The sequence below is a fragment of the Carassius carassius genome, chromosome 41, assembly GCF_963082965.1.
Source record: "Carassius carassius chromosome 41, fCarCar2.1, whole genome shotgun sequence".
NCBI classification, from domain to species: domain Eukaryota; kingdom Metazoa; phylum Chordata; class Actinopteri; order Cypriniformes; family Cyprinidae; genus Carassius; species Carassius carassius.
In genome coordinates this window covers 6,832,906-6,847,792 of record NC_081795.1, presented here as the reverse complement: position 1 = coordinate 6,847,792, position 14,887 = coordinate 6,832,906, and the positions used below count along the sequence as shown (strand labels likewise).

The following is a 14,887-nucleotide window of genomic DNA, read 5'->3' as shown; positions in this document are numbered from 1 at the left end:
TCCAGCTGGTGCACAGCTCGAGGATGTTCACCCCTTAGTTGTGAGGTGACAGAGGTTCTCTCCTTCCTACAGGAGCTGTTGGATAAGGGCAGAGCCCCATCCACGCTCAAAGTTTATGTGGCGGCCATCGCAGCGTTTTCTGAAACAGTGCTCGGTCAGTCAATAGGAAGGAATGATTTGGTCATCCGGTTCCTTAGAGGAGCTAGGAGGCTGAATCCTCCCAGACCTCCGTCAGTCCCTATGTGGGACCTCGCGGCGGTTTTGGAGGCCATGAAGGGTCCCCCTTTTGAGCCTATCCAATCAGTTAGCCTTCAGCATCTGTCGTTCAAGACAGTATTCTTGTTGGCTCTCGCTTCAGTGAAGCGTGTGGGTGATCTGCACGCGCTCTCGGTGAGCCAGTCGTGCTTGGAGTTTGGGCCTAATGACTCAAAGGTCATACTCAAACCTAGGCACGGTTATGTGCCGAAATCTCTCAACACGCCGTTTCGGGCTCAGGTTATTGCCCTGTCTGCCCTGCCGGTGTCAGGAGAGGATAGAGACTCAAGTCTTCTTTGCCCTGTCAGGGTTTTAAGAGCTTATGTGTCTCGCTCTGCTGCCTTTCGGCAGATGGAGCAGCTGTTTGTCTCGTTCGGTGGACGTTCCAAGGGAATGGCTGTTTCGAGACAGACTCTATCCAGATGGATAGTTGACGCCATAGCGTTAGCTTACGCTTCCAGGGGCCTTCAGTGCCCGCTGGGCGTCAGAGCACACTCCACAAGGGGCGTCGCCTCGTCGTGGGCGTGGTCTACTGGGATCTCCTTGCAGGATATATGTATGGCGGCAGGTTGGGCCTCGCCGTCTACATTTATCAGGTTCTATAACCTGGAGGTTCCCGCCTTGCAAGCGAGGCTGCTGTCGGTATAGTCGAATCAGGGCCCTGAGGGGAATTCTGAGTTCGTGAGCGTTATGCGCTGCCGACTGTTATATGGGCAGTATTGCGTAAGACCCGCATTGCCACATTGGTCAGGCCTTGCCTCGGCTGTGTGATGTCATATTGTCGCATCTACGGATGTTGCTAGATATGGGACGGAGGGCTTCCCCCCTTCCTGTCCTGGACTCTCTGTGAGTCCCTCAGGTGACTGTGCACTGTAAATCCTGGGTGTTGCTTCAGGTTTATTGGTGTGTGATCCCTGCGCGCACGGGGTTTTACATTGGGTTCCCGTAGCGTCATAGCTAAGACGCAATACGAGAGAGCTCTCGTAAGAGAACGTACTCGGTTACTAAACGTAACCTCGGTTCTCTCTAGAAGAGCGAACGAGTACTGCTTTCTCTGCCGTGCGTACGATTCACTCTGGTTCGCTTCGGCGATGAAATAAATCAGGCGAGTCAGCCTTTTCGAGCTCCTTTTATAGGTTGGGCCACACCCGTTTCGGCGGGAAGTGGCAAGAAGGGCGAGAAGCCCTGGTCTGATGTTGCATCAGCCTGCGCTCGATAGGCTGTGCAGTTGCCGCAGAACAAGCCAATGAGCGAACGAGCTGTCTAGCCTATGGCTGTGTACTGCTGCAAATGCGCTTTACAAAAATACAAAATTAAGGATAATTTTTTGCTTCAGTATTTCGTGAAAAGAGACTTTTCCCGTAGCGTCTTAGCTAAGACGCAGTACTCGTTCGCTCTTCTAGAGAGAACCGAGGTTACGTTTAGTAACCGAGTACGTTTTCTATTTGAATATACTTTAAAAAAAATAATTTATTCCTGTGATGCAAAGCTGAATTTTCAGCATCATTACTCCAGCCTTCAGTTTCACATGTAACATCCAGTCTATCACATGATCATTTAGAAATAATTCTAATATTCTGATTTATTATGAGTGTTGGAAACAGTTCTGCTGTCTAATATATTTGATGAATAAAAGGTTAAAAAGAACTGCATTTATTGAAAATAAAATAAAAAATTCTAATAATATATATTCTAATAATATATTTTCTTTACTATCACTTTTTATCAATTTAACACATCCTTGCTGAATAAAAGTATTGATTTTATTTTAAAAAAAAGAAAGAAAAAAAAATTACTGACCCCAAATTACTGACCAGTAGTGTATATTGTTATTACAAAATATTTATATTTTAAAAACATAGCTTCTTTTTATTTATTTTTTTACTTTTTATTCATCAAAGTATCCTAAAAAAGTATCACATGTTCTGAAAACATATTAAGCAGCAGAACTGTTTCCAACTTTGATAATGAATCATTATATTAGAATAATTTCTAAAGGATCATGTGATAATGATCCTAAAAATTCAGCTTTGCATCACAGAAATAAATGATAATTTAAAGTATAATAAATTTAAAAACAATTATTTTAAATTGTAATAATATATCACAATATAAATTTTTTTTCTGTATTTTTGATGAAATAAATGCATGCTTGATGAGCAGAAGAAACTTCTTTCAAAAACATTAAAAATAGTAATGTTTCCAAACTTTTGGTCTGTACTGTATATATACACACACACACACACACACACACACACACACATTTGTGTGTAGGTAGGTTCTGCTCCAATTATTTATATACATATAGGATTTTCTAAGAAAGAAAGCTGTTGCCAAGAAATAAACTTTAAGCTTTTGTATGCACAAAAACACAAAAAAATATTTTTGGGAAATGCCAATCTGATATATAGCCTTCTGTGAACATTGCAAAGGTGCTGATAGGATTTGTGCTTGCTGTTTGGACAGAAAAGTTTTCAGATTGTCTGTATGCACTTGGGATCTGCAGCTGTAAGGACACCATTGAAGCTTAGCCAGGCTGATACACAGAACCTCTTAAAGAAGAGATACACTGGGGCTATTTCATCTTTATAGTACTATTACTCATACAAGGACTGGAAGCCTGGTATTTCCTCTGGAATTTGGGGAGGGCACAAATGAAACCTGATCCTGACCTTCGTAAAAATCCTCTGAGGTGGTACTAACCCATAGATGCATCTCAGTTCAGATACCTGGATGAGAATGTGAGCATGTGTATAGGGGCTGACAAGACGTGAGACGTGCGGATCCATGTGCAAGCTTTTATTGGACAGAGGCGTGGTCATAACAGGCCTGAGTCAAACAATGGCAAACAGGTATATAGAGGGCAAGACACAAGAATAATCCTAGGGCAAGCATGGGTCTACGATGAACGGACAATATCTAAAGGGCTAAGCAAGAGGGGTAATCCAGAATCCAAAGCAAAGGGTCAAAACACGAGTAACCGGGCAAAGCAAGAAAAAGACTAAACTATGAAAACTATAAACTGAAATTGGACTATGAAAACTATAAACTGAAACAAGACTATGCAAACTATAAACTAAAACAAGACTATGAAAACTAGAAACTAAGACAAGACTATAAAAACAAACACGGAATGGCTTGGTATCGAAGCTATCGCTAGGGGAGGGATATGTGCAGAACAATACTCGGCAGTGTGTGAGAAGAAGTCCAATGCTTATAAAGTGTGTCTGATGATTGTGCTTTGTGTGTGTGTGTGATTGTTCTCAGGTGCATGCTGTGATTGTTATCAGGTGAACTATCAGGTGATGGGTGCAATGGATCATGGGCAATGTAGTCCAGCGTGTACTGTGTAGTGTGAAAGTCTGTGTGGTGAATTAACGGCAGTTCAAAGACCGGATCATGACAGCATGTGTGGAGGGTGTGGAAATTTTGATGATCTGGGCTTTGGTTCTGGGTTCTCAGGCCTTTCATGATGGTTGGAGATGATAGCGTGTGTGAGCTAATTACCAGACCCATCACAAATGATAGTCATTAAACTGACTCTTAAACAGCCACCTCTTAGAGAGTACAGATAAAACACTTCCATGATTTATAAAGACCTCAAGTTGATTAATACAATATGAGCAGTTTAGTTTTAATGCTGTTAATTAAACAAACATGACATTGCTATATTCCAGTGTTCATTAATAATGCTAGTCTGTGGAAAAGGTCAGTTTTCCATTATTTTTTTTTATTTTTTTTATTTCTCATTTATTTTTTGTATATATACAGTCATGGCCAAAAGTTTTGAGAATTACATAAATATTGGAAATTGGAAAAGTTGCTGCTTAAGTTTTTATAATAGCAATTTGCATATACTCCAGAATGTTATGAAGAGTGATCAGATGAATTGCATAGTCCTTCTTTGCCATGAAAATTAACTTAATCCCAAAAAAACCTTTCCACTGCATTTCATTGCTGTCATTAAAGGACCTGCTGAGATCATTTCAGTAATCATCTTGTTAACTCAGGTGAGAATGTTGACGAGCACAAGGCTGGAGATCATTATGTCAGGCTGATTGGGTTAGAATGGCAGACTTGACATGTTAAAAGGAGGTGCTTGAAATCATTGTTCTTCCATTGTCAACCATGGTGACCTGCAAAGAAACGCGTGCAGCCATCATTGCGTTGCATAAAAATGGCTTCACAGGCAAGGATATTGTGGCTACTAAGATTGCACCTAAATCAACAATTTATAAGAGTTGAGTAAGAGGTTCAATTCTTGTAAAGAAGGCTTCAGGGCGTTCAAGAAAGTCCAGCAAGCGCCAGGATCGTCTCCTAAAGAGGATTCAGCTGCGGGATCGGAGTGCCACCAGTGCAAAGCTTGCTCAGGAATGGCAGCAGGCAGGTGTGAGCACATCTGCACGCACAGTGAGGCGAAGACTTTTGGAAGATGGCCTGGTGTCAAGAAGGGCAGCAAAGAAGCCACTTCTCTCCAAAAAAAACATCAGGGACAGATTGATCTTCTGCAGAAAGTATAGTGAATGGACTGCTGAGGACTGGGTCAAAGTCATATTCTCCGATGAAGCCCCTTTCCGATTGTTTGGGGCATCTGGAAAAAGGCTTGTCCGGAGAAGAAAAGGTGAGCGCTACCATCAGTCCTGTGTCATGCCAACAGTAAAGCATCCTGACACCATTCATGTGTGGGGCTGCTTCTCATCCAAGGGAGTGGGCTCACTCACAATTCTGCCCAAAAACACAGCCATGAATAAAGAATGGTACCAAAACACCCTCCAACAGCAACTTCTTCCAACAATCCAACAACAGTTTGGTGAAGAACAATGCATTTTCCAGCATGATGGAGCACCGTGCCATAAGGCAAAAGTGATAACTAAGTGGCTCGGGGACCAGAATGTTGAAATTTTGGGTCCATGGCCTGGAAACTCCCCAGATCTTAATCCCATTGAGAACTTGTGGTCAATCCTCAAGAGGCGGGTGGACAAACAAAAACCAACTAATTCTGACAAACTCCAAGAAGTGATTATGAAAGAATGGGTTGCTATCAGTCAGGATTTGGCCCAGAAGTTGATTGAGAGCATGCCCAGTCGAATTGCAGAGGTCCTGAAAAAGAAGGTCCAACACTGCAAATACTGACTCTTTGCATAAATGTCATGTAATTGTCGATAAAAGCCTTTGAAACGTATGAAGTGCTTGTAATTATATTTCAGTACATCACAAAAAAACTGAAACAAAGATCTAAAAGCAGTTTAGCAGCAAACTTTTTGAAAACTAATATTTATGTAATTTTCAAAACTTTTGGCCACGACTGTATATATATATATATATATATATAGCCTAAATTGAACACATAAAATAAAATAAAATAATAGTCATTTGGTGTTCTGATACAAACACTAAAACTAAAGAAATCCATCCCAAACTGTGAGCATAATGATCTTGATAGGCCGGGTGTAGGATGAGGTAGACTTAATTAACCAGGTTAATGCCACATGGTGAAGTGGGGCCGAGACAAGGAAAAAGGTTGAGATGAGCGGAGGTTGAGCTGACAGGACTGAGGCCTGGGTGGAAGATGTTAATATCACCGCAATAGTGTTTAATTAGGAGTGGACCGGCTTCACATTATCACCCTTCTCTCTCTCCTGTCGGGGCCCATGCTTCACCGACACCTCTGTCAGCACAGGTCATTACCACTCCTGCCTTTAATGAATTTTACCCCGTTCCAACTCTGCCTTACATCTAATTAGCTGACAATAATGTTTCGAACACACACTGGAGCTAAATATAAATATGCATGAATGTGCAGCATGAGCGGGGATGACACATTTCAGTGTCAAGAGGAGGTGTGTGTGTGTGTGTGTGTGTGCGTGTGTACGCGAGAGTTCTCACTAGTTCACATCAGAGACTTTGCAACAGAATATTTCAACTCCGAGACACACTAATTATCTCAAAGAGTCCTCGACTCTCGCTTTTGCGCAACAATGGAGCGTCTGAGTATAAAGAGAAAATATAGCCTCTTAATAAATAATGAGGGGAAAGAGGGTACATTTTTGTCAGAGAATATTTTTGTTTGAATAGAGAAACTAATAACACAATTTATAAAATAAAATAAAATAAAATAAAATAAAATAAAATAAAATAAAATAAAATAAAATAATTTGCTCGCAGCCAAACCAAAAGATTCAATACAAACGTGATTGCAAATAGTCCAAAATGCTTTCATTTAAACAAATGGTTGGCAATGAAAAGCAAATAAGATCTGACCTGCAATAGTATTGAGAAACATCAGGTACTCAAAGTTGGAGATCTCCCGTCTTTGCCAGCGCTGAGTCATATTAGAGGGCTTGAAGAGCTGACGGGGGGTGGCCAAAGAAATCCGCCTGCAAAAAAAAAGCACAAAACTGCACCAATAAGTAAGGCTCAGGTCCAACTCGACATTTGCTTTCATTTACTTTGATTATTGTGGACTTGTTCTGCAGATGGATTATAACTCAAAATATGATATTGTAACATTTAGCTTCCAAAAAAAGACAAAAGAGTACACCAGCTCACACACGCAAGGCTGTCACGCTCTTTACTGTGGTGTGTAATGAATGCATCAGTTCCAGCAAAAGAGATTCTTTGCAGATGACCATACTTCATCTTTGCTCTTGAAGTATACACAGCACACATGCTAAAAATATGAGAAAAACTAAATTCTGGTGCAGCCCCTGAATCAGACCTATCTCAGGGATTCTCATCCACGTGCAGGATTTCTATGTTTAACTGTCTTTTTTTTTCTTTCATGTTTTTTATCTTCTTATGTGTTTTTTTTAAATAATTATGCACACCTAACTTGCACTTATTCTGACTAAGAACAAAAGAATCAAGAAAAGTACTTCTTATTAGTTATGATACCAGAAATGTATTCCTGAATTTAATGAAGCACCATCTAACAGATTTTCAATATTATATGCAATCACACTTATCCAGACTAGTGCGGCATACTAAAATGTACGATAAGCCATCATGTCTGCATCATATCTGCTAAATGAACATTTTATTGATGCAATGGACAAACAGTAAATTTTCAAGAGCATCATATATTTTTGCAGACGTGAGTCGAAGTGGATTACATTTATTTATTTGATTTATAATTATAATATTCTGCATATATATATATATATATATATATATATATATAATTGGGTGTTAAAAATTAACAAATAAAATAACTACTTTGATGCTAAAATATGCTAATTTATAATCTCATTTTATGCTTGGTGAGTGTTAAATTTAGGCTCTGTTTTTACAAACAGACAGATGATAGATAGATAGATAGATAGATAGATAGATAGATAGATAGATAGATAGATAGATAGATAGATAGATAGATAGGTAGGTAGGTAGGTAGGTAGGTAGGTAGGTAGGTAGGTAGGTAGGTAGGTAGGTAGGTAGATAGATAGATAGATAGATAGATAGATAGATAGATAGATAGATAGATAGATAGATAGATAGATAGATAGATAGATAGATAGATAGATAGATAGATAGATAGATAGATAGATAGATTAATCAGTACTTAGATATTTATTAGTTAGATAGATATTTTAGTTAGTACTGTACAATGTCTACATGTTACTGCACTTATGATGACTCCCATGGACTTCAGTTGAAACCCCTGAAATAATATGGGATCATTTGGTAGGTTCAGTCAGGAACAAATATGCAAAAACGCCCATGGTGTAAGTAACTACCTCTACCTCAAAGTATTCCAAACAGTTAAATAGCAAAGGGGTACATTCAGGATCAATCTTTTCTGACATTTGATGTGGTCATCATGCTAAACTTTTAAACATAAGGATGAAGTAAACATTGTTTTGAGCAATATTTTGAATGGCAACCACATGCAGGTGTTCCAGGGAACTAGAAACAGACTTGCCTGGCCTGTGGAAGGCCGTAACTTGTGCCGACGCCAACGCAAGGAAGACTATAGACCACCTTCTTCACTGTGGGCTGATCGGGGAAGTTAAACATGACGGACGCTGAGGGAGGGAATGACTTTACATGTTAAACCTACAGTACAGTACATCCAAATATGAGTAAACATTTCCACAAACAGCACAAAGACTACAGAACAGGTAATCATACGAAGCTTAGCAATCGTTCAGTCTCACACTATTCTCAATCTTAATAAAACAACAATTATATAGAGAAAAGAGCTGATGACTCTAAAATAAGCATATAATTTTGTTAGTCTACCAAGGCCAATGGGGAGACACTATATTGCACTATAAAGAACTATAAATCTCTGCCAGCATTGAATCCAGGAAAAATGGCTTAAAAGCTTTTTGGTTGAATTTTGATTGATTTCATATCAAATTTTACACTGAGATTCAGACCCTTCTTTGACCTAAATATAAATGGGGAGGGAGGGAGTTATCCATAAAAGATTAGTTATGATTCGTTAATGCGTTAAATATCACGAACTAATAATGAACAATAACTTGAAATAATATTTTCAATCTGTTAAAGAATTAATAAAGAAGTAATTTTTTGTATGTTGTTGAAAGAAGACTTTGGTCACTCAAATTGGCATTTATCCAATTAAAATACAGTAAATAATGTGAATTATTATTACAGTTTAGAGTAACTTTTTGTTATTATTTAATATATTTTAAAGTGTAATTAATATCCATTGGTGCAGAGCTGAATTTTCATCAGCCATTACTCCAGTCTTCAGTGTCACATGATCCTTCAAAAATCATAATGTTGAAAACCGTTATTCTGCTTAATATTTGTGTGAAAACTATAGGTTTAATAGAAACAGCATTAACCAACTTAATCTTATGGTGACATGTTAACAGTAAAACCTGGTCATCCATTTTTGAAGCAGGTTTTAAGAAACTTAATATGTATGCACTAATATGTAGCATTTAGGTATTAAAGATGCTGTATGTAGGATTGACACCAAGTGGTTGAACTAGGTATTGCAGTCCAAATTCAAAATATTGGAGAGGGTTTTCTTCACCTGGCTACTCCTCCTCAGACTTGTCACAGAAACATGTTGCCGGATTGACGACACAAAAAGGAACGAGCACACTTGATGATTAATGAAATGAAATAAGCAGTGTTTTCCACCAAAGGGCAACCCGGGGTGCTGAAATACAATCGGGGAAACTGGCAGAGGGCGGGTTTCATAAACCAAATAAAAGATTGACATTCGGGCCTGGAATGCACACTTTCAAAGTAGAACAACTGACTGTAGCATTGTTTTTCAGTTAAACAAGTATGTTAACGTAGCATGTTTCTTAAAACATATTAAGGTATTTTTATGCCTTATTACAGTCAAAATACATACAGCACCTTTAATATTTAACTTTAAGGTACTAATATGCATATTTTTGGGTTAAATAACATACAAAGTGTACCCTTTTGAAAATGTACTGCCCAATGCCAGCTTTTGTACCTTTTTTCTCAGAGTGCAGGACTCAGATCTTAAATTCTTTGTTATTAACTAACTATAAACTTTTAGTGGCCACTGTTTTTGTATTCATAATGTGGTAAACACATAGGGCAGTTTTACTTCTGTTGGCCATGAAGATCTCCAGCGCTGTGTTCTGTAGCAGGAAGCGTCTGGTAAACACTGCTCGGATCTCGCTGAACATCCATTTACCGTGAAGCCCATCGGAGTAGACCAGCACCTACGCACAGGCGAAGGAAAGAGATACGTTAACCAAAGTGCAATCCAACAGATTTTCCAGACTGTTTTTCAATACGCTGTCACACGTGTTATGATCGTTGCTCAGGAAACACATTCCGTAGTTGCAGTTTGATTGTCACTCCAATCATCGTGCCATGAAGCCACTTTGACGGAGCACTGCAAAATATTCCATTCCCGTCAAAAATGTTGGCTTGTATCCATGGAGCGACGGCAGGCCAGGCTTTGATTATCTCAAAATGGAGGCATCTCTAAAAAGGTGCTGCTTTCTGTTCATGATGCAAAGGCGCAACTTTCCACCTTTCCTCCATTTTTTGACACATATTTTCTCCTGTGGTGCTGTTAGAACACAAGTCTCTACGGGGGTAAGGCGGGCGTAAATAATCAATACTAACACGGGGCCTGGGCAAGAGGGGGTGATCATTAGTGAGTTTCTCCTCTGAGTCCCCCAGGGACCTCATATGCAGGATCAAGAGCTTCATCCTGACAAGTGAGAATGAGGCGAACTCCATTCCCCACCTACCACTTTAAGGAACCAAGAGGTACACATGCACACACACACAAACATACAGACACACTCACACACTTCAAACCCCAAAAAGAGAATGTCTTGTGGCATATAGATAAGAGCCCATTCTGGGTGGGTGCAGAGGTAAGGAAAGGTTTGGGACATTTTGTACAGTAACTGTGAATGGGATTCGGGTAAAGTTTAGCACCTAAAGCTTCAACCAACCAGACAGGCCTTGCTTAATTTCTCTCTAGAATAATGTGCAATGCTGACACTGAAGAGCATCCTGTCACTTGCGAGTCTCTGGTGCTTAATTAAAAATGGATTCGATCAAAATGCTCACCATCCACCACCATAGGTAACCTCACTCCACACAAACCACCAATAACCAATGTTAGATATACAGGTAGGTTTGCCCCCCAAAGACAGCTGTTGTGCTGTAGATATAGGTTGATTTGGTATTAGAGTTCCAGTGATGAAGAACAATAGCAGAACAGCAGCAGAGAAATAGTGAAGGGATATTATTATTCATAAAATAATGACAAACAAATACAAAAACAACAATAATAATAAAAACATTTTTATTGATGATAAAAATCTGTATTAATAAATATATTATTAATAATAATAATAATAATAAATACAATAATATAATAAACAATAATAATATATTAACAAAAAATAAACTACACTTAAGATAATAATAATTAATATTAATATTATTGATGATGATAATGATGATGATAATAATAATAATGACAAGCAAAATAAACCATACACAATAATAAAAAAACATATTAATGATTATGATAAAACGGTATCATATTTGTAATACTACTACTACTAATAATAATGTACTAATAATTTACAATGACAAGCAAAATAACCATACAAATATTAATAAAACTAATTATGGATAATACTAAATTATAAAATTATAAAACATAATAATAATGCAAAAAAAAAAAAATAATTACAACAATAATAATAATAAATACTATATGCTAAAAACAATTATGTATTATTACAACTAAAATAATGCAATGTTGTTGTGCTTTATTATTATTAGGGTTATTAATCAATAATAATAATAATAATAAATTGAACTATTAAGAAGTAGTAGTTGTTTTATATCTGAACAAAATGTGACAGGTGCTTGCAATGAAAGGTACTTGCCCTCAAAAAAAGAAAAGAAAACAGAAACAAAACAAATTAATCCTGCTTTTGTTTCAGCTGACGTATATTCAAATTTATATGCATCTACACATGCCCTGTCTCTTCCTGTGACAAAGCGCCGGCCAAAGGGTTAGCTGGCAACAGAAGATTCTGCTGGAGAAAAACCGTCTCAAAATAGGTCACATCAGAAAAAAATTTGTCATAACAACAGAGCTGGCACATCAAACATCAACAAGCCAGTGCCCCTGTAGACATAGAGGTCTTTTGACAAAGTGCAGTCGTTATTCTCTCCCGTCTTTTTGTTCTCATTGTGACGAAAGAGAGAGAGAGAGAAGGACAGAGGCCCAGCTGTAAAAAATGGGGCTTAATGAACCTGTCTGGCTGGGCTGTCCGCTGCCTGTCAGAGGTGTCACAATGGTGACGAGTGTCAGGGCGAGCGGCCCCGGGTCCCAGACAGGCCTGCCAGCTGGAGGCATCTGCCCCAATCTAATCACACTAGCAGCATTCGAGCAGGAACAGGCTCCAGGCATTTACCTCACTGCTCATGCCCTGTCAGCGCACACACAGGCCGTACAGTTACCTAGCCCACGTTTGGATGCTTATGTCTGTTGTTTATGCAGCTGTTAGAGTTGTAAAAGGTTCCTAACAGATGCATATTAACATGTCTGATGCATATTGCAATTTTAGAATAATGCAATTGTTTTGTTGTCAGTGCAGGCTTGAAAATTGGATTCTGTATGTAAACACTAGACTCCTGTTGATAATTGGCCCCACAATTCTTCTTGTTTAGTTGCCATTAACAGCTATTATTGAGCATGACATCCAAGCCAAATCTTTTTCACCATCCTTATTCTTCAAAGGACGCCGCAAACTGCCCGCCGAATGGAACATTATGACGGGGTGAATACATCAAAAAGATCCATCATTTTTAAACCGGACACAATTTTTCACCCAGCCCCTCGAGGGATGAGTGCAATCCCTCTCCATGTCAAATGTGTGCTGAGTCTGGCCGGGGATAGAACAGCCAGCATGACTGATATGTTTATAAAGCTGGTCGTCTGTCGCACTGACAACCTGCCATCACAGCACCTCTGCTGGGCTCTCTGCAGATTTGTCTAATAGGCTTCCACTGCTGGGATTGAATGTGTGTGTGTGTGTGTGTGTGTGTGTGTGTGTGTGTGTGTGTGTGTGTGTGTGTGTGTGGAATGAGAGAGGATGAAATGTGTCCAGAAATTGAGAGCACTTGTCTTATCTCAAGAATGGTGACTGCTCCCTATGGTGAGTGAGCGAGCGAAAATGTATATATGAGCTAAATAGGTTCACAATCCACAGCCTAAAAGTCATCTTACCTGCACATAGAAACATTTAAAGGAACAGTGCAAACTAAATGACAATTAGCCTTTCGCCGAGCCCCGCCCCCCTTAGTTACTGTTGCTACTTCCGACAAACAAATGGTCAAACACGACCAGCGCGACAGATTGCCATGACGGGAAGAGGTATACCCGTGCGTGTCAGTGACCTTTTTTGGAGTAATACCTCCACGATATCCTCCAGATCGAGGCAAAAGGGGTTACAGTATGCCGTGGAGGGAAAAAAAGCGAAATCTGAGAAACACCATGACCTGTACCTCAAACGCAACCAGCACAGCCTTGTGTACCAGTCATGCTCTTGCACTGCCGGGAAAGTTCTCTTTCATATGTTATGGTCTATTATTGTCTATTGCGAGTAGCTATTTTTATTATTATCTTGGTGAGTAAAGGTTTTAAAAATGATAACTAAATACTAATTGAGTCTTAAATGCATAATGTAGACATATAGGCTATATAGGCTAATGTTGGCATTATTCTTTTATTAAATTTCAGCTGCTATGGCGAAGCAAATAAGGCAGAGTCTTTATCTTAATTAATTTCGTTATTGCCAAATACCCATCTTAATTTATAATTTATCTTAATAAAATTTTTTAAGAAAGACTCGTTTTTATTGGTGCGTTGGCCTATTTATAGGCTAAATGAGTCTATTCATTCGATTCACATGACGTCACTATAGCTTTGCGCCGGCATCTTTGCGACCGACGGTCTGAATATGCCTGCAATATGTTGTGAGGTTGGCTGCAACAACAGCCGAAAGAGGAACCCCGAATTGTTATTCTATTATATACCTAAAGAAAAGGATAGAAGAAAGAAGTGGTTAGCTGCCATTCGAAGAGATCACTGGACACCCACGTTTGGTCACGTTTGGTCACCCTAGATTAATGACAGCTAGCCGTGTGCCGGCCCGTGGCTACCAGCTGTTAGCCACTTAGCTAGCTAACAACTCGCTACCTAGTCAGAGCAAACTACCACCAAAATCATACATTTGAAATTGTTTTTATAATACCTACATTTCCCATGATTAAATATAAATCCTTGGTGGCCAGGTACCGCACTTTCACGTTTTTCACCCATCCAGCCACAGCATATTGAAACGCATCTGTACTCTTGAAAGCCTTCAAGCGATCCCCACTGTATGGGGAGGGGTTATGTACAAGATATATATATATATATCATGGAAGGCCAATTTGGGCAAGTCTGGGGCAGATAATAATGGACAAAAGAAAACTGGGGGTAACAAATAAGGATCGGAGCCTAAAATAGAAATTTTCTCCAGGTATCTCTGTCTCTCTCTCTCATTCAAATGGGCAGTTTGGGCGGCCATACCGGGCGAGTCGGTCGCAAATGTGGCGGCGTTCTATTTGTAGTGACGTAGGTGGCATCTTTGAATACCTAGGGCTATTTAGAGTTCTGAGATGTTACGATGTCACAGAGGACTTATTTTATTTCTTCGTTCAAACTTCCAAGTGGCCTATTACGTTAGTCATGTATAAATTATGTTAAAACATGTATAAATGACAAAAGGCAAAAGAGCTGTGTGCGTGCGTACATTTGAATAATGTCGGGCTGTAAACGGGTTCGAGCTTTTAAAAAGCTGTCAATCAAAATGTACTTGTCTGGCTCGGGGCGAAATCTGCCGGGCTCGGGTCCTGTCGGGCCTAACTTTTAAGGCCGGATTACAGCTCTATTCTAGTGTCCGATTTACAAACGCCGTGGGCGCACCGCTTCACCATCTTGCTTGGAGTCAAAGTTTGTCAGAACTGCCTCACATAGTAACGGTTGGTATGATGTGTGATTGGACAATGGCCGTTTTGGGGGAGGGGTCGGCGAAAGGCTAATTCTGTCAATAGCCTCTTTCACACATACAGTCTTTACTGGTAA

At 39.4% G+C, this 14,887-nt stretch overlaps 1 protein-coding gene across 1 annotated transcript in view; it reads right to left on the bottom strand.

Annotated features, from left to right (window-relative positions):
• The window catches only part of nbeab (neurobeachin b), a 257,230-nt gene that overhangs the window by 49,528 nt on the left and 192,815 nt on the right, over nt 1-14,887 (bottom strand). The window contains exons 40-42 of the mRNA XM_059534202.1: nt 9,818-9,935; nt 8,174-8,276; nt 6,517-6,632 (exon numbers count right to left, since the gene is read on the bottom strand). Coding sequence (XP_059390185.1) covers nt 6,517-6,632; nt 8,174-8,276; nt 9,818-9,935 — 337 coding nt within the window. The remainder of the gene's footprint in view (nt 1-6,516; nt 6,633-8,173; nt 8,277-9,817; nt 9,936-14,887) is intronic.